Consider the following 18,971-nt stretch of genomic DNA (forward strand, 5'->3'; position numbering starts at 1 on the left):
CGTAATATTGAGGGAAAAGGTGTCTATGTTTTTTCCACAGAATGTTGCAGAAGCATGCTAGCTGCCAGAGTGATTGGTGTGGTACTGAAGATAATGTTGATTGTGGCCTTGCTGAGTGCCCAGACAATGGTAAAAGAAGAGCTATACTGAGTATAGTTTAATTGTCAAGTGTCCCAGATTAAATAAACTGCCTTGCTTCAAGCTTTTAGAACTTGTGGGAAAGAGAAATTGGAGACTGTTAAACTAACTTAGAAAAATTAATCTAAAGGAGAAATTATAACGACTCATTCGCCTATAGGATTGTTATGGAAAAAGGCTCCTCTTATGTGGATTCATTTGAGGGTGTCTCCTAAAAGTAATATCCTTCCATATTGTGAGGCAGTAGCCCAGATAATTGTGCTTGGAAGGAAGCAGGCACTAACTTATGGTATGCACTCACTGATAAGTGGATATTAGACCAGAAGCTCGGAATACCCAAGAAATAATTCACATATCAAATGATGCCCAAGAAGAAAGGAGAGGCCCCTGGTCCTGGAAAGGCTCAGTGCACCAGTGAAGGGGAATGCCCGGATAGGGAAACAGGACGACCCATACCTGACTTCAGAGGCATTCATTCTTAAGTATTAGACTTGTTTTGAGGTAATAGTGCATGAGGTAACTGTTCACAGCGCAATGTTGTCATTATGTTTGTCATATGCTATAAATGGTCACATCTTTATTTTATTTGATATATTCTTTATTTACATTTCAAATGATAACCTCTTTCCTGGATTCCTCCCTCCTCAAAAATCCTATAAGCTCTCTTCCCTACCCCTGTTCCCCAATCCCCCCCTTCCTGTGCATACCATGTGTGCTCTTATGTTATTGGGTCACCTCACTCAGGATGACATTTTCCAGTTCCACCCACTTGCCTAAGAATGTCATGAATTCATGTTTTTACTAGCTGAGTAGTATTCCATAGTGTAAATAAACCACATTTTCTCTATCCATTCCTCCTTTGAGGGACATCTGGGTTCTTTCCAGCTTCTGGCTATTATAAATAGAAACTATGAACACAGTGGTGCATGTGCCCTTATTACATGCTAGGGAATCCTCTGGATATATGCCCAGGAGTCGCATAGCAGGGTTCTCTGGTAGTATCATGCCCAGTTTTCTGAGGAACTTCCAGACCATTTTCCAAAGTGGTTATACCAGCTTGCAAGCCCACTAGCAATGAAGGAGTGTTCACTGCTCCACATCATCGCCAGCACCTGTTTTTTCCTGAGTTTTTGATCTTAGCCATTCTGACTCCTGTGAGGTGAAATCTCAGGGTTGTTTTGATTTGAATTTCCCTGATGACTAAGAATGTTGAACATTTCTTTAGGTGCTTCTCAGTCATTTGATATTCCTCGGGTGAAAATTCTTTGTTTAGCTCTGTACCCCATTTTTAATAAGGTTATTTGGTTCTCTAGAGTCTACCTTCTTGAGTTCTTTGTATATCTTGAATATAAGCCCTCTGTCGGATGTAGGGTTGGTAAAGATCTTTTCCCAACTTGTCAGTTGCCTTTTTGTCCTTTTGACAGTGTTCTTTGCCTTACAGAAACTTAGTAATTTTGTGAGGTCACATTTGTCAATTCTTGATCTTAAAGCATAAGCTATAAGTTATCAGCATCTACCCAATTTAAATGAAGCAAATGTTAACACAAGTTTGGAAACACTTGTACAATTACAAATCACAATACAGGATTGTCACACAGCAGTCCAAATAGATGACAATGTTATATGAGTGGAAAACATTTAGCTACAAAATTAATAAGCTCAATGTGACAAAAGGATGCCAGTCTCCAGATCGAGCTGTAAAGAATCCACATTCTTGGGATGGGGGTGGAGCTCAGTTGGTGTTAGTCTATCATGTTCAGAGCACTGGGCTCTTCTTCAGTACCATACCAGAGTGAGCACAGTGGCACACATGTGCAAGCCAAGACGTTCTGACCATCATCGGGTACACAGTGATTGTGAGGCCAGCCTGGGTTATGTGAAACCACAGTCCAAGGCAGGACCCACACCCAAGAGTAGGCGGATAACATAAACTAGACTTCAAGGGGGGAGGTTCCAAAACAAGAGGGAGATTAATACTTGGGTGAGTGGAGAGGTGAGGGTGACGAGGGTGGGGATAGGAGGAGGCAGGAGCAAGGTGAATTATGATAAAAATGTGTCATATGAATTCTCAGAGAATTAAAATATTACACTCACACACATATTCTTTTCAAGTGTATGCTAGAGCACTAAAACAGCCTGAACTAAATGAATGCCACATCAGATAGCCCTCCTTAGTCATAGACGGCAAAGTTTAAAGAAACCATCGCTTCCCCCTCTACTTAGATATCAAAATCAATTGAGGAAAAGCTGGGGATCAGAATACACTGCTTGGCCACTGTGGGCCACTGGGTTCAACCCCTAGTATCATACATGAAGAAAAAATCAAGGAAGAAACTCTTGGAGAAGAAGAAATTCCTCTCCAGTTTCTTTTGGTCATGGTATTTCGTGGTTCTAGCGTTGATGCCCCCTCACCTACTTGGGATGTACATTCATTCAGAACCACTTCCGCCCCCCTGGACAAAAAGCAAAAGTGATCTATAGACAGGAGCTGAAGACCTTTGCCATCAAGCCAGAGGTTGCTCCGGAGCTGAGTGAGAAATGGAAGAGTGGTCATCTCTCAGGCCATGCTGGGAAAAGCCTGAATTCTCTAACCAGCCTGCCCCTGGAAGTTTTACAATACATTGCTGGGTTTCTGGACAGCATCAGCCTGTCCCAGCTGTCTCAGGTATCAGTGCTTATGAGGAGCATCTGTGCCACTTTGTTGCAAGAGAGAGGGATGGCTCTCTTACAATGGAAGAAGAAGAGGTATTCTCATGGAGGCACCTCCTGGAAAGTCCACAGTCAGGCAAGTGAACATTCATTCATTCATTCAATAAATTATATATTAAGAGTTCTCTTGAGGACCAGTGCTGTACCTGGAGTTGGGGAAAATGCTGAAAATAAGACTCATTCAAGGAGCTCAGTCTAGTAGGAAACATACTATACATGTTCGGCAGCATAGATGTTAATGTCTGTTATATGCCTTGAATGTCTTCTGTTAGCTCACTTATTCCATACTGGCTCTCTTTTCCATACTTCTCCTGCCTGGTCTATCCCAGGGACTTATCTGTGCAATGTGTCTCAGCTGACTCCCCTGCCCTCCAGCTTCTTGTTAGGCTAATCCACTGTGAATGTTTCAGGAGGAGAAGCAGGGAGGGAAGTACTGAAGGTCTCCCCAGCATGCCCACCTCTCCCTCTCAAGAACCACGAAGTAGCTGTGTCCCTCCACTGAATGTGGCCACATCAGGTAACTTATCCACATACCTGCTTGTTGTGGGTCTGGGGAGTAGTTTCCCTTTTTCCATGCAAGGGCTGAGAGCTCTGGATAATGCCTCAGATTTGTAAACCATCCCCCTTCCCCAACAAAAAAAAAAAAAAATAAAACAAAACAAAACGCCTACCTGAGTTTACTCCCTGCTCCCTGCTTGGACTCTGATTGGTGTAAATAATAGACAAACAAAATCTTCTCAGTCTCATGCCAACAGGCTATAAATAAATAAATAAATAAATAAATAAATAAATAAATAAAACCGGTTTTATTTTAAAATTGTTTAAGCTTGGTTCATTTATTTCTCATAGCAGAATTGCTTATTTAATATAAAACATTACACCATATAAATCAAATCATCTATTCCTTTGGTTAAACCATGTTCCTTTTCTCAATTGATTTGTCATCACTGAATTTCAACTTCTACAGAAGTCATACTTCTACTTCATCTTATCCAAGTAGTATCTTTTCTCATAGCAAATGTGTGATGTCTATTTAGGTCATTAATGCCATTGTCCTGTTTGTCCCTAATAGGTGGATGTACTTAAGTTGGTATGGAGGAAGTAGTGTTGTTTGAATATATTTTTATTGATTATGTCCAAATTATTCTGTATATTTTCCTTAATTATTCCATGAGCAGTCTTCCTGGAAAAATAATTACAAGACTCTCTTATGTGTGTATGCATGTATCCAGGTGTTAAATACTAGTGGCCACCAACAACATTAGTGTTACACATTAGCAAGAACAATGTGCCACCTTGATGTGCATGCCTAAGACCAGCACATGGCTTTCTCAGCAAAACTAGATGTAAATAATTCAATTTAAAAAATACAAAAAAATTTTTAGCTTGCTCATATTTACATCCAATTCAAATACCTTGGATATTTTTGGATATCATTTTTGGACAGGCTAATTCCCTTACAGAAAGGGAGAATGAATTTACATGAGGCTAAAGAACTCTCATATGAAAGTAGATAGCAGTTCTACTACTTCAGGAAAACCTTTCTTGCACAGGAACAATGATCAAACTCTGATGGTGGAGAAGACAGGCCAGAAGGTTATCAGTGTATCTAACCCCAGAACCTCAAAACTGGTGACCTATACCATCCCAGGCAGAAAAAAAAAATCAATGTTTGACTGGGTGCCATTCTCATCAAAATCTTCTTTGGGGGTTTCTATTCTAACAAGACTCTTCTTTGTCAGGGTATTTTAAAATTTAAGTCTTAGAAAACAAGCATAAAGGGACATAAATGGAAGAAGAACTATATTAACCTATATAATTTACTTACATATATATAAGTCCAAAGGCAATGAATGGGTCTCTTGTAAGGCCATTCTTAGTTGAAGAGCTCAGAGACCTTTGCTTCTCCTCACTTCGGCAATGCTTGCTACATTCTAAGGTAGTTCTTCCTAGGTGCCCCTGGTAGCTGCTGGGGGCTCCTGGGACCCCAGCTTCCTTCTGGTTCAAGCACAGAAGGAAAATGAAATCAGATTTTGATGTCTCATTCAAAAGTCCCAGAGGAGAGCCCCTGAGTGCTGATAATCAATATTTGACCTGTGTCCAGAATTAATTTCTCTTGCTTATAGGGGAGCTGGGGAGGTGCATGTCTGCCAGGATCCATTCTCACATAGACCTCAAAAACCTCCTCCTTTCAGCCTTCTTACATGCTCAAGCCTGCTTTTAGAAGGAAAACTATTAGCTCTCAGGTCAGCCAAGTAGCAAGGTGGTCAGCACATACAGAGCTCACCTGAGTTGGTTAGAATAAACAGAACTCTCCTGCAGGTTACTATAGCAATCTCTTTCCACTTCACCTCCTCGTGATCATTTTAGCTTGCCAGCTTCCTTGAAATCCAGCCAGCTTTCCCATGAGATTCCGAGAGACAATTCTGAGAGACTCCTTAGAGATAATGTTTAGAAATAATGCTTGCCCCCTAAGAGACTGTTCCCTGGAGAGAATGTTTGCCCCCTCATACCACCTCCCTACATCCTGCTTGCTCTCCTTTATATTGCAGTGTGAGAAAATAAAATTTGACAGCTTGATCAGAATCCTGTCTTGCTGTCCATCTCTTGTCCCCCATTCTCCCCTAGGTGCATCATGGGACCCCATTGACTGTCCTGCAGGTCGGGACAAATGTCAATCACAGGGGAGCTATGGAAGGTGTGTGTCAATCACAGGGGAGCTGGTGAGGGTGTGTGTCAATCCTAGGGGAGCTGGGGAGGTGCATGCCAATTGTAGAGGAGCTGGGGAGGATGCATGTCAGTCACGGGAGCTGCGGAAGGTGTGTATCAATAATAGGAGACCTAGGGGAGGTGTGTGTCAATAATAGGGGTGCTGGGGGAGGGTGTGTGTCAATTAAAGGGAGCTGGGGAAGGTTTATGTCAATCACAGGGGAGCTGGGGAGGTGTGTGCCAATTGTTTTGACATTAGGCATCACACACAATTACAAAGCTGGCTGGGAAGATCATTAATCAGCAAGGTGCCAGGCATTAGGTACAGGAAAGGGACATATGAATGCTCTAGCAGTGGCTGTGCACTTGGGAGGCTGAACACAGGAGGAACAGACTCCTCTCACACACAGTTCCGCCTCACTCAGCCTGTAAGGACTAGGTACTCCCTGCCTGTGTTCACCCTGAACTTTCTCCCAGATATGGCAGTTCAGCAGTCTCTTTAAGAGCTGGGAGTTTAATGAAGTCACCTCCATGTCTGAACACCTGAAAACCTTCCCTTTCAACATTGTGGGGCATAAGACTGACCCGATTCGTTTGACCAGCATGTGCCAGCCCCAAGAGCAGGCCCAGGAGAGCTTAGTGTCCACCTTTCGGGCCCGACCACGGGGCAGACACTCTTAAACACTTGCACACTGTCGCTCCTGGCTTCTCAGAGTTATTCAAAGTAGGACTGTGGTTTGAGGGCACCACTCTGAAACCTGCACATCTAGAGGATGTGTGGAGTCCTTAGAACACTAGGGGTTTTTTTTTGTTTTTTGTTTCTTGTTTTTTTGTTTTTGTTTTTTGAGCTATGGCTTGTATGAATGCACCACATTTTTGCCTTATCTTTTTTCTTTCCTCTCCTAAAATAGTTAAGTCTGGGGAAAAAGTTAATAGCTTAAGGCTGTTTGATAAGTGAGCCTAAGTTTTTAGTTGACTGAAGAACAAAGAAACTCTGTAATGAGCATACACTGGCGCTTATACATTGGACTGTCCAGTTTACAAACTACCTTCAAATACTTGGGGCAGGTGATACAGAGGTGAAGTAACCTCAAGATATCCCAGATGAAGGCAATCCTACTGGAAGGTTCTGAAGCTTGATTGGTCTTGACAATTCAGGGCATTGTAGTCACACTACTGCATCAAAGCCCAGATGGTTTCAAGGCAACCCAAGAAAATGGACCACACTGGGTAAGCACAGCAGTTTCAAGGACACCATATGCCAAAGCAAAACAGTTTGCTGTATATAGTCTTGGCAACGTCAAGAAAAGAATAAAAACTCTTTAAAATGAAGGAAAGGCCAAAGTTCTCTGGAAGCAAAGTAGGTTCTGGTTGAGAGCCACTGTCCTTAAGGATGCTACATCAGTAATATTAAGTTAGGATGTGCTCACTTTTCACTGTGACAAATCTGACATTACTTGGCCAGCGTAAGTCAACACAACTCTTATTTGTTTACTGTAACTGCCTACAGCTACGGCAAACTGGATCCCTAGAAGGGAATCTGGCAGTAGATGGGGGGGGGGGGGGGGTGGCGAAAAAATCAGAGGCCAGGACAACCCAATTGCTGATTGAGGCCCAAAGATTCATTGGGGTCTGTACTGACTGGTTTTGTGTGTCAACTTGACAGAGGCTGCAGTTATCACAGAGAAAGGAGCTTCAGTTGGGGAAGTGCCTCCATGAGATCCAGCTGTGGGGCATTTTCTCAATTAGTGATCAAGTGGGGAGGGCCACTTGTGGGTGGTACCACCTTTGGGCTGGTGCTCTTGGGTTCTATAAGAGAGCAGGCTGAGCAAGCCAGGGGAAGCAAGCAAGTAAGAAACACCCCTCCATGGCTTCTGCATCAGCTCCTGCTTCCTGACCTGCTTGAGTTCCAGTCCTGACTTCCTTTAGTGATGAACTGCAACGTGGAAGTGTAAGCTCAATAAACCCTTTCCTCCCCAACTTGCTTCTTGGTCATGATGTGACAGGGTCTGACAATTTATGGGAGTTTGGGAAGAGTCCCTTCCCCCAAACTTTGTGGGTGTTGGCTCCACTACTCCACACTTCTCAGCAGGTAGCCTGCTTGATTCAGGAAACTATAGGTCTGCCAGATCAAAAGACTTCAGCACTCAGCCCCAGGCTAGCTCAGGTGGTAGCTAGTAGCTTGCAGGTATTCACAAGAAGCTGTAGGTTCATTGGAGATCAATGGTTCAGAACCTCAAAGGCTGCATTGTAGCTACCCCAATGCTAGGGGGTGGGCACAGTTCCTGACACCATAAAAATGACTCACTACATCTCTCCCTTCTTATTAAATTGAAGACGAGGAGGTAGCAGACAAGTGGATAAACATCAGTCAAAAGACGGAGGGTCTTAACTAGAGAGGGGAAACAGTGACCAAGATTCCTCTTAAATATTTTAAGGCATCTTTTGCAAAGGAGAGGAAATAGGTTTCCTTATTATTTTAAGGACAGCCTCTCAATGCCAACCTTTATGCAATCAGATGTGCTTCCTGGGCAGAAAACATGGTCCTCCCCATACAGTGCTTTGCTTTGCACCTCTCACTGGTGCCCATGAGTGCTCGCAAACAGACACACATAGATCTGAGTTTTATGTGGTTCCATGAAGGAGAACCACTCATAAAGCAAACACCCTGTAAGTGTCTAAAACTGTCTGGTCCTCTTAGCACAACTTTCTTCATAATGATGAATATTGTCCTGGGGAGCTGCTGAGCTGTGTCTGAAAGAGACAGGCTTGAAACACAAAATAAGAGATTAAGAGGGAAACCACTTTGACTTTGTCTTTGGAAGGCCCAAGGTACTCAATTCATATGCAAATTAGTAGCTCTCAGAAATGAAAGTTAACCTCTGGCATGGAGGAGGTAGCTTTGAGAATCAACAGAGACTGTCCCTTTTTTAGGTAAGCATCAGATAAGCCAGCTGATAAAGATTATTAGCAATCTTCATAATTGAAAATCTCCAATATTGGATCAATTTGTAGACCAGTCCATGACTGAGTCAACGGATCACATTAAAAGGAAAGAGAAGAATTATAACTTCTCCTTTAGATTAATTTTTCTAAGTTTAATAGTCTCCAAGTTCTCTGTCCCACGAGTTCAAAAAAACTTGAAACAAGGCAGTTTATTTGATCTGGGACATTTGACAATTAAAGTAGGTCAAGAGCATATATCCAATATAGCTCTTCTGTTACCATTGTCTGGGCACTCAGCAAGCCCACAGTCAGCATTATCTTTAGCACACCACACCAATCACTCTGGCAGCTAGCATGCTCCTGTAACATTCTGCAGAAAAGACATCAACATGCCTTCTTCCCCAATATTAAGTCAGGATCATGTCATATGCCAATAAGTGAATTCTTCCATCTCACCTAGGCATCACTATGCCTAGTTATAGGATGCCATATACACTCAGCAACGAGTTCCTTGGCATCCAAATTTAAAAATTCTTAAAAGTATAGAAGCATAATTTAAATAATATGCACAGGAATATAATTTCCCCTCTCTTTTTCTTTTTTAAGAAGATATTGTTTTAAAACTTTTTTATATTACCTCGTCCTTGAGGATAATAAAGAATTAAATTGTCAAAGACATCTCAAATGTTTGATAGCTTTTATTTATTCAATAGCCAGTTCCATTGTCTGTTTTAAGTTGGAACACCAAGCATAGACAATAATAAAGGCAATAACTATGTAAGTATAGAAAATAAACTTAGCATTTGTAGTTGCTTTTCCTGTTAGAGCAGTTGTAACTAGAAAGTCTAAAAATGTATCCTTAGTCACATGTACATATTTTAGTTTTCTAAAATTAGAAATATGAGTATCATTTATCTGTAATAAGTCCTCTGGAATTAACACCATTATGTGATAGAGGTAGAAACTGAGGACACCAAGAACAATTCTTTACAATTTGATGTGCACATTTTCTAAAAATATAAAATTATTTTCAAGCCATGATTACTTTGATGATATGAAGAATATGCTTGTATGGCTAATTGTTTCTATATAGTCTGCCTGGGACACAAATTTCATGTGCCTTGCCTTAAGGGGTCTTGTCCAGGCATTTTTTTAAAAAAATAATTATTAATTTATTATATATAAGTATACTGTAGCTGTCTTCAGACACACCAGAAGAGGGTATCAGATCTCAGTATAGGTGGTTGTGAGCTACCATGTGGTTGCTGGGATTTGAACTCTTAAATTTTATAGTTGTAAGCTAGCCTTTAATGGCTGAGCCATCTCTCTAGACCCTGGATCAGCTCTCAAATGTCCAGAGGACATTTAAAGAACATAGCTTTTTTTTTTTTTTTAAAAAACTTGAATTGTATTTGCATAAATAATTGTAAAATTTAAGAATTAGCAGAATCAGAAAAAAGAACAATTTTAAGTAATTGCACACCATGAGCTATTCATATATTTATTATAAATATATACATTAAAAGCTTGATTTTTAACATTTTTAAAAATAGCTACAGCACCCAAATCAATTATCTGTGCTAAAGCAAGGGTAAACTCAAAAGAATCCAATTATATGAGCTTTATTCCCACAATGGATGCATTCTTTATAGGATGCATGTATAAAAGCATGGATGGAAGCAAATTTTAACTACTTATCTTTTGGATAACAATTATCAAATTTGCCTAAAAAAGGCTTGCCATGTAATAGATTAACTATCAATAATAATCAATTTGATTGCTGTTTGAAAACAAGAAATAAACATTTCATCAGGCTTTTAAAACAATACTTTAAAAAATATTTTATGGTTTTATCTTGTAATACTTTATTGTCACACCAAATCTTTATTGAAGGATGTTAAAACTTTACTTGGAGATGAAAAAGGCTGATTTTACATTAATGTTCTCTTTACCAAGGAATGGCATTGAACATGTAACAAACTGTTAACAGATGCTTACAGTAGCTTCTTCCATGTTATGTCTCTCACTATTTATTTTACATCTACCTTGGGAACAACAGAGGCTTAAATCCTCTTGTGGCAAGCTTAAAGCAGTGTTTTAGCCAATTAATTAATTCTAACAACTTTTGAAAATCATTTACTTAAAAAAATTAAAAGCCCATTGTTAAGAACAAAGACCTGTAATAAAATTCTATGAACAATATACACTGAAAAATTTACGATCCTAGTTTCTTGTATTGAGGCAGAGACAAAACATTTTTTTCTCACATAAGGTAAGGCTATTATTGCTTTATGGTTTCTTTAAAGTTAGCTCATGCTCTTTAAAAGTTAGAAGCAAATGCTTTTATAATTGTCAGGATCTGCAAAGCAAAAACCAACCCTTTAAATCTATAATAATTTTGTATGGAGTAGTCAGGCCAAATTTTAATGCCTTCATAAGTTCTACATAGCCTTATTAATCTTTAATAGATTTTAAATTTAAACTGTATTATGAACTATTCATAACTGTTATTTTGAGATAATACATCAGACATATAATTCCCTTTACTAAGAGGGCCTGGTAAATTAGAGTGACCCCATATATGTCCCACATAAACTTTTTCTGTTCTTTCCCTAATCCTATTCTGCAATTGCTGTAATACATTTAAAATTCAAGAATGCCCTGAAAGTAAAGCTGTTTCTATTGCCAGAAACAAATTAACCACATACTTTGAGTCTGTATAGAGATTAAATTTTTCTGTAAAATTTTGAAAAGTAAGTAGAACCGCTTTTATCTCTGCTTGCTGAGCAGAAGTCTGCACACCCTCCTGTATCAGAGGCTTTTGTCCTGGCACGTAGACCACAGACCTTCCATTGGAGGAGCCATCCATAAAAATACATAAGGCAGACTCCAAAGGCTGTAAGGAACCTTTATTTGAAAAAAATATTTGTTTCTTTATAAAATTCAATTAAAGGGTGTTTAGGATAATGATATTTAATTTGTCCTGAATAACCTTCCAATGCGATTCACCAATCGTCATCTTCCATTAACAATATCTCAAATTGCCTTTTACTATATGGTAATATGATACTATGCATTTCTTTCCCAAATAATTCCCTAGATCTTACTCTTCCCTTATTAATCAATAGTGAGCACATATATGGATAAGAAGCCAACATCTTCTGTTGCACATGAGGTAAATGTATCCATTCCAGCACACCATCCTGCCATAAACATCCAGTGTGTGTATAAGGTCTTTTAAAAATAATTAATTCCCACTCTTTATCATATGATATTTGTTTTACCCTCGCATCATTCAGTTTCCTTTCCACCAATGCTAAAGCTTTAATGGCTTCTTGAGTCATAACTCTCGGAGACTTAGGATCAGTATCTCCTTGCAGTAGTTGAAACAAAGGACTCAATTCTCCCATTGTTATTTTTAAAGAAGGTCTAATCTAATTAATATTTCCTAATAATTTTTGAAAATCATTTAAATTCCTTAATTTATCTATCCTGATAGATACCGTTTGTGAGGCAATATAATCATCATGGATTAACTGCCTCAAATAACTTAAAAGCTTATTCTTTTGTATTTTACCTGGGACTATTACCAACCTAAACTTGGTTAATTGTTCAATTATACAGGATAATATTTCCTCATTAATTGAGGATGAATGATGAGCTATCAAAATATCATCCATATAATGAGCATTGTAGGCCTCAGGATACTTTTCCCTAATTAATATCAAAGATTGGTCCACAAATCTTTGACATAATGTCAGACTATTTTTCATCCCTTGAGGTAATACTTTCCATTGATATCTTCTATATGGCCTTTTTGAATTTACGGCTGGTACACTAAAAGCAAATCTTTTGCAATCCTCAGGATGTAACTTTATAGTAAAAAAGCAATCCTGCAAATCTATTACTATTATATCCCATCCTTTTGGGACTGCTACTGGAGATGGCAATCCTGGTTATAAGGCTCCCATGTCTACCATGGTGGCATTTACTGCCCTGAGGTCCTGTAATAACCTCCAGTTCTCTGACTTTTTCTTTATTGCAAATATGGGAGTATTCCAGGGACTGTTACTTTCCTCAAGATGTCCCTTTTCTAATTGTTCCTGCACAAGTTGTTCTATAGCCTGTATTTTTCTTCTGTTAGGGGCCACTGATTGAGCCATACAGGCTCTTCTGATTTCCAACTTAATTTATCTGCATATAACAAGCCCTCAGTGGCCCCTATGAAAAATGCTGTTCACTCAGATTATCTGAGGTCAGTAGTCTCACATCCATATCACTCATTATGTCTCTCCCCCATAAAGAAAAGGGGAGAGGGGGGGATAACATAAGGCTGAATCATACCTGTCTTTCCTTCTAATTCCCGTGTCAGGAACCGTGAGCTCTGAGCCACATTAGAGGCCATACCTAAACCTAGCAAAGAGGAGGAAGTCCTTGTACATGGCCAAGATGAAAGCCAATCTTTTCCTGCTATGCAGGTCTTATCTGCCCCTGTATCCAAAAGTCCTTGAAGCAGCTTTCCATTCACTCTGTTTTAAAAGGCCTTTCCATTCCAATATTTTGGACCCATGCCACAACATCTGTGGAACCAAACATTCCTTGGCCTCACTCATGCTTTAAGATTGGATTAGGTAAATTGAGATAGGGCAGGAGCAGAGGCTGAGCTATTTTCTGTCCTTTATGGATTTGTACAGTTTACTTTAACAGTCTGATCATAACTTTTGTTTCTCCTGTGCTATCACTGTCAATCACACCAGGTAAAATATTAAAATTCTTTATATAATTTGAACTACGGCCAATTATTAACCCCACAGTTCCCTGTGGCAAAGTCCCCAAGGTAGAGGTAGAAACCAAGGAGACGCCCTTCCATCTAGATAATATTACATCTTCACAGGAGGCTAGGTCCAAGCCAGCACTACCAGGAGTAGCTCTAGGCAAATCATATATAGTAAATTCAGGAGCCTCAGGATTCAGAGAACTCTGACGTATTAACATTATTTTCTTCTCTTTCGAGTTCGGGGCTGAAAGGCTGCCCCTGACTTAGTTGTTGTTTTTTTTTTTTTTTTAATTTTCTTCTTTCTTTTCCCCTGAAAGGGGTGTTCCATCCTTGTGGAACTTGGATTTGCATTCATTTTTCCAATGCTTGCCTTTCTGGCTACAAGGGCAAACTCCTGGAGGAGCACCCCTTTTTTTGGAGTCCCTCTTATTATTTCTTGGACATTGCCTTTGCATATGTCCTGATTCTCCACATTTAAAACATGTAGGCTTGGAGGTTCCTTTTCCTCCTCTACCATAGGTTTGCTTAACATAGGCACTGAATTTCTGTCCTTTCATAGCTGCAGCGGAGGCCATTCCTTGCACTACGACTGGTGAGGCATCTATGCAGGCCTTTACATAGTCCTGCACTGAAAGAAACATTTGTTCCTGCTTTGACTTATATTGCCCCATCTTACTACAAAATTGATTGCTCATACATAACCGGTGAGTCTTTACTGGTGGGACTGCAGTTCCCTGGCGAGAGCTGACTTGTTACCTTGAGAAAATAGAAAGAAAAAGATTATCTGTCCAGATCCCACTCTCAGGCACCAGCTGCCGCAGACCAAACTCAGCCGTGGGATAACCAGGATTCTTTGGTCCAGGAAGGCACAGATTCGGTGAAATGATACACAGACACCAGATGCAGAGGTGGGTTTTAGATCTGAGTGTATTTTTCTGTTTTGAGGCATGAGCCATTAAGCATGAGGAATTGACATTTACATATCAAAAGATGTATCCAATAAAGCAGGCAAAGGAACAATTAGCATAACCATTTCACACAAGGAAGTATAAAATCAACCAGGTAAAATGTTATCCTGTGTAACAAATTTAGAAGCTCGAACACAGACTGACAGTGTCTGCGCTGCCACGGTACCAAGTATTGGGCGTAGGCCTGGGGGATTAACAAAAAACACGGACATGCGTCATTCTGCAAGGAGAATGCCAAAGCTTTACTGAGAGACCAGCAATATATATACTAGAGGCCAGGGAAGGAAACAGGAAAAAACAATTATAGTCATAGGTCAGGCACCTGGGAAGTCCATACCACACCGGGTGGGAAGGCAAGAATCAAGCTAAGCCACGGGATGTTTTGCTCTCAAGAAACCTGTGCAAACAGCTCAGCTAGGGCTGTTGAGCCAAGCTCTCTGGTTCCCAACAACAGACAGCATCAATCTTCTTGATATAAACTTTTAAAGAGACTAAAGGACGTTTTGTCAAACTCCCAGAGTCTAAATGAGTCTCTGAGAGTAATAAGTATGAACTGCATCCTGAATCACACCTGGATAAGTTAAGAATGTTGTTTTGGCCAAAGACCCCCCTATGTGGGGTCTGCAAGACAAAAGCAGTTCCTCACAAGCTTCCATTGAGGCAGCTCTGAGCTTTGCACCAACTCAAATGTAAATTCTTTCTAATTTGCCCAACACTCACCTGTACAGCAGGACTCTGGGCCTATTGTTTCAAATCCACCTATCCTGCAAGGGTGACTATGAGGGTCAAAAAACTTGTACTTTTCATGTGTCACTGGTTAAACCAACCTTAATAACATTATATCTTTTAAATTATGTCCAATGACTTATAAGCCAATATATAGTCAAGACACATAAAATATATTTATACCAGTGTACTAATTAATGCTTTTCATACCATAGTGTCAGAGCCATACTTCATTTATATACTGTTGGGAGGTAAATGTAATTATGTAAACGACTGGAGCAAAGTCAAATTCTGTTGCAGAATTTTCTGGATAGTGACTTACTTTAAGATGGTTTCTTTTATATCTTAATTTACTTGGTTTTTCTTAGTCCCAGCTACTAAGAAGGGGGAGAGTTTAGGAGCAAAACAAATTGCCAAGTGAGATTTTTGACTTCTGAATAGAGGTGTTCTGAAGGGCTCCAGGAGAGATTTCTTGCCTCAGTCTGTAAAACTTTGTCTCACAGAATCTACTGGAGCCACTGCAGCACTCTCCCCTGGCTTCTGCTTCCATTTCTGCCTCTAGGTTCTTGCTCTGAATCCCTGCCCTGGCTTCCCTCAGTGATGGTGTGTGCCTTTAAGTGATGGAGTGTGACCGAACAGTTGTAGGCTGAAATAAACCCTTTCCTCCCCAAGGAAAGGGGAGATGGTCATGTACTTTATTATAGCACTAGAAACCTTAACTAAGGCAATGGGCTTATCTGTTTAGGACTGAGGCTAAGGTAGAGCCAAATAAAAAGGCCTAGCACCTGACCTACATGGCACATGGTTTGGGCAGTAATAAGACTCGAGGGAGTTTTCTGGGTGCAGCTGGAAGAGGGATCAGGCTCAAGCCCCTGCCATCATCTAGCCAAGAACTCTCCCCAAGGGATCCAGCCAGAGAGCCCCCTTTTCCCCCTTATTCCCTGGTCTAGATCCAGCCTATGGGACTCTACTCTGTTCTCAGCTCTTCCGAGGCTCCCAATGGCACCTGGGTGTTCAAGAGCCTGAGAACCAGACAGCCCCATCCTACTTGTAGGTCTGAGAACCCCCAAGCCATCTGCAACTGTCCCCACCCCTAGAACAGTGTCCTGGGCTTCCCTACTGCCTGATAACCTCCCTGAGACAGTGTGGGGATATGCTCAATTGACTACCTGACTCCTGAATCCCCAGGGTCCACAGGACCCATAACCATACACCTTCCATTCACTCCACTCACCAGCCTGGTAGGACAGAGAAGAGGTGACCTCAGGCTCCAGCACATCCTCATAGTCTCCCTCTGCTTCCCCATCCTGCCGATCAAACTCCCCAACATCCTCATAGTCAGGCTCAGGCTCAGGCTCTGGCTCCAGCTCAGTCTCAGGTGCTGCTTCATACACTGGCTCTTCCACTACCTGGAGGCCTTCTGGGGTCCTTGGGGGCAGAGCTGGGGGCTCCTCATTGTCCTGAGGAGAGACAGGTGAACCAGGAGGATTCAATGATGATTTAATGAGGTTGATAACACCTTCACCAACAACCTCTTCTCTGCAGTTTAGAAGCCTTTCCTTGGGAGTAGTCTGTTCTTCATTCCCAAGACCCTTAAAACACTCCCCCTCTCAAAGCACCCACCCAGGAAGGACAGGAGGAAAGCTCCAGGTGTGAGGGGAAGAGGGGTATGTATGGAAAGCAAGGCGGAGTCTTTGGAAAACCAGGAGAACACCAAACCTTTAGGTTCTTTAGAACCCTGTTGGGATACTACAACTAGGGGAACAAGCTACTCAGGTTTGCGCAGGACTGGGGAGATTCCAGAATGCTGGACTTCAGTGCTAAAACCAGAGCATGTAAAGCAGGGTAGTTGGCCACCCCTATACAGCCCTCATTCCTAAGAAGAGAGAAGGTGAGGAGGGGACAGAGACTCTCTGGGTCTCTGCTAACCTCCAAGGGATTCTGCAGTGGAGACTGCCTCATGGGCAGAGAGGAGGGTTCCTCTCAGACTCAGTCTCTGGCTGTATGTAACTCCTCTCTTGGGGAGGCCAGATCTGAAGAAGGAGAAATCGCTACACTAACTATATCTACTTGTCATGTTCTTTCTTATATGTACCAAGAGCCACCCATCCATTTTGCTAGTCCAGTACAACACACCCCTCCAGATGGGTCCCACACTGAAAGTGATGGCACCTTTATCTTTAGTTGGTACAGTAATGACTATCTGTTGCAGCAATGACCTGTCTTCTTAAACTCAAACAGGTAGAGTCTATAAATCTTGGTGGCTTTGTTGTTTTTTTCTTGACTTTCTGAGGCACATTACACATACTGAATCTTTGCAAAGACAAGTATAACAGACTGTTCAGTAAGAAATACATCTGCCTTATCTATCTATCTATCTATCTATCTATCTATCTATCTATCTATCTAACTATCTATCCATGCCTATCACTTGGGCCTCTGAGACACCTGTCTGGGAAAGAGATCTTGGACCTCTGATAACCAGGCACTCACCTCTGTGAAGATCATCTTGGGCAACTAGGCTTGCGCCGCTGGCGCTTCCACAGGTACAGGCGACTGCTGAGCCTTGCATCTCATCTTTACCACAGGCTTTCCCTCCTGCTGCTGCCTGGCCATCTGCTGTGCCTTCTCTTCTTCCTCTCGCTTCCTCTTCTCCTCAGCCATGGACTTGAATTTTGCCTTCAGCCCACGTGCACCACTGGAAGCTGCAGATACAGTCAGGGAAAATTGTGAGTGGAGAAAGAGGAGATGGTACTCATAGAAATGAGAGAGGTCTGTTAAATATGCAGGAGAGAAGATGAAGAGGTCACTCACAGAGGGGAAGGTACAGAGGTAGTGAGAGAGCCATAAGGCCTGGGGATCCTAGGGCACTGGAGCCCAGATGCCATGTGATGTTAGACCATGAGTCTTTTCAAAATCATGAGTCCTTGAACAAGCATCTTTCTTTATCCATGTGCTGTTACCCCCACCATCCTATGCCCCATCTAAAGGGTCTATTTATTCTGTTCTGTCTTTCCCAGGCAGTTCTTCTCTCTTCTGTGTGTGTCTCTGACCCTCTTTTTCCCTGTAATGACACTCCCTTGCCATCCAGTTGGTCTAACTCTTCTAAGAGACAGAATCCACAATGGTGAGAGCAGGGGGCTCATCTTCCTTGAATAATCTCAGTAGTTCAGGGCATACAAGGGGTAGTCTGGGAAGAGAAGAAGCCAGAAGAGAAAGGAGGCTGAAGGGCACAGAGAAGGAATCTGTGAGGACTGACCAACTTCTATAGGTGTTGTCTTCTTATACACAATGGTTGGGGCTTCCATTTTATTGAAGCTAACACAGTGTGAAGCACAGCAGTGTTCACAGTGTGAGGAGACAAGAGAGCAGCGATTCATAAGATAGACCTGCTGCCCAAGACCACTGTGGGAGGCATCTGTAGCCATGTGGTAGGCAACAGTTGGACTGGGGGCTCCAATATTGTCTCTTGGAAGAGAGAAGGGTAAAGAATTCTCCTGGTGGGCTCAGCTCCCCTCTGAATCTCATGTTTCTGATGCCAGTTACCTAGAATGAAGCAAGGTCCTTGCTTATGCAGGAATAGGACCTGGTGGACACAGAGGACAGTGCTGTGGAGCAGGGAGAGACTTAAGACAGGATTAAGAAAAGCTTGAAACGTCATGTCTGATTTCCTGGTAAACGTAGCGTCTACCTTTCCTCTCAGTCACCCTATGCTCTTCTCACTTAAATCTCAGGGTGTGGAATTCATGCTCCTTAGGTGTTGAAGCCCAGCACACCAGGCTCAGGACCCATGTCCATGGGTTCCATTTTGCTCCTGGCTTCTCTCTTCCCTTGTACCCACTTTACCATAGAGTCACCTTGAGACCATGATGACCATGGTTACCTTATCCACTCTGTCTTTCTGGATTCCATATTGGCCACCAAAGTCCTTGACATAATCTGTGGGAAAGAAAATTCTGAGAGTGAAAATTGGAGATTAGAATGCTGGGAATTGAGGG

At 41.6% G+C, this 18,971-nt stretch overlaps 4 protein-coding genes across 20 annotated transcripts in view; 1 reads left to right on the forward strand and 3 right to left on the reverse strand.

Annotated features, from left to right (window-relative positions):
- The window catches only part of Eaf2 (ELL associated factor 2), a 1,192,577-nt gene that overhangs the window by 995,860 nt on the left and 177,746 nt on the right, over window positions 1–18,971 (forward strand). The gene's annotated exons all lie outside the window — the stretch shown is intronic.
- Window positions 1–18,971, reverse strand: part of Golgb1 (golgin B1) — a 247,039-nt gene that overhangs the window by 144,161 nt on the left and 83,907 nt on the right. The window lies entirely within an intron of this gene.
- The window catches only part of Iqcb1 (IQ motif containing B1), a 228,264-nt gene that overhangs the window by 68,426 nt on the left and 140,867 nt on the right, over window positions 1–18,971 (reverse strand). The gene's annotated exons all lie outside the window — the stretch shown is intronic.
- Window positions 14,988–18,918, reverse strand: LOC127665815 (hematopoietic lineage cell-specific protein-like). 2 transcript variants are annotated; one of them, XM_052158394.1, is made up of 3 exons: window positions 18,857–18,918; window positions 17,467–17,678; window positions 14,988–16,433 (listed from the first exon to the last, which is right to left on the reverse strand). In XM_052158394.1, the coding sequence occupies exons 2-3, from the start codon at window positions 17,479–17,481 to the stop codon at window positions 16,131–16,133; spliced, it is 318 nt and encodes a 105-aa protein (XP_052014354.1). In that variant the 5' UTR covers window positions 17,482–17,678; window positions 18,857–18,918; the 3' UTR covers window positions 14,988–16,130. The 2 variants fall into 2 exon arrangements, with proteins under 2 accessions (XP_052014354.1, XP_052014353.1); XM_052158393.1 differs by lacking the exons at window positions 17,467–17,678; window positions 18,857–18,918 and adding an exon at window positions 16,903–16,940.

This window comes from Apodemus sylvaticus, chromosome 15 (assembly GCF_947179515.1).
Source record: "Apodemus sylvaticus chromosome 15, mApoSyl1.1, whole genome shotgun sequence".
Classification (NCBI taxonomy): Eukaryota; Metazoa; Chordata; class Mammalia; order Rodentia; family Muridae; genus Apodemus; species Apodemus sylvaticus.

Bases quoted from the DNA above. Each gene is read 5' to 3' on its own strand.
- LOC127665815 (XM_052158393.1), bottom strand. From the start codon at position 16,935: ATGAGGCAGTCTCCACTGCAGAATCCCTTGGAG. The intron at 16,434-16,902 runs GTTAGCAGAGAC...GTCTCTCCTCAG, and splicing joins CACTGCAGAATCCCTTGGAG to GACAATGAGGAGCCCCCAGC.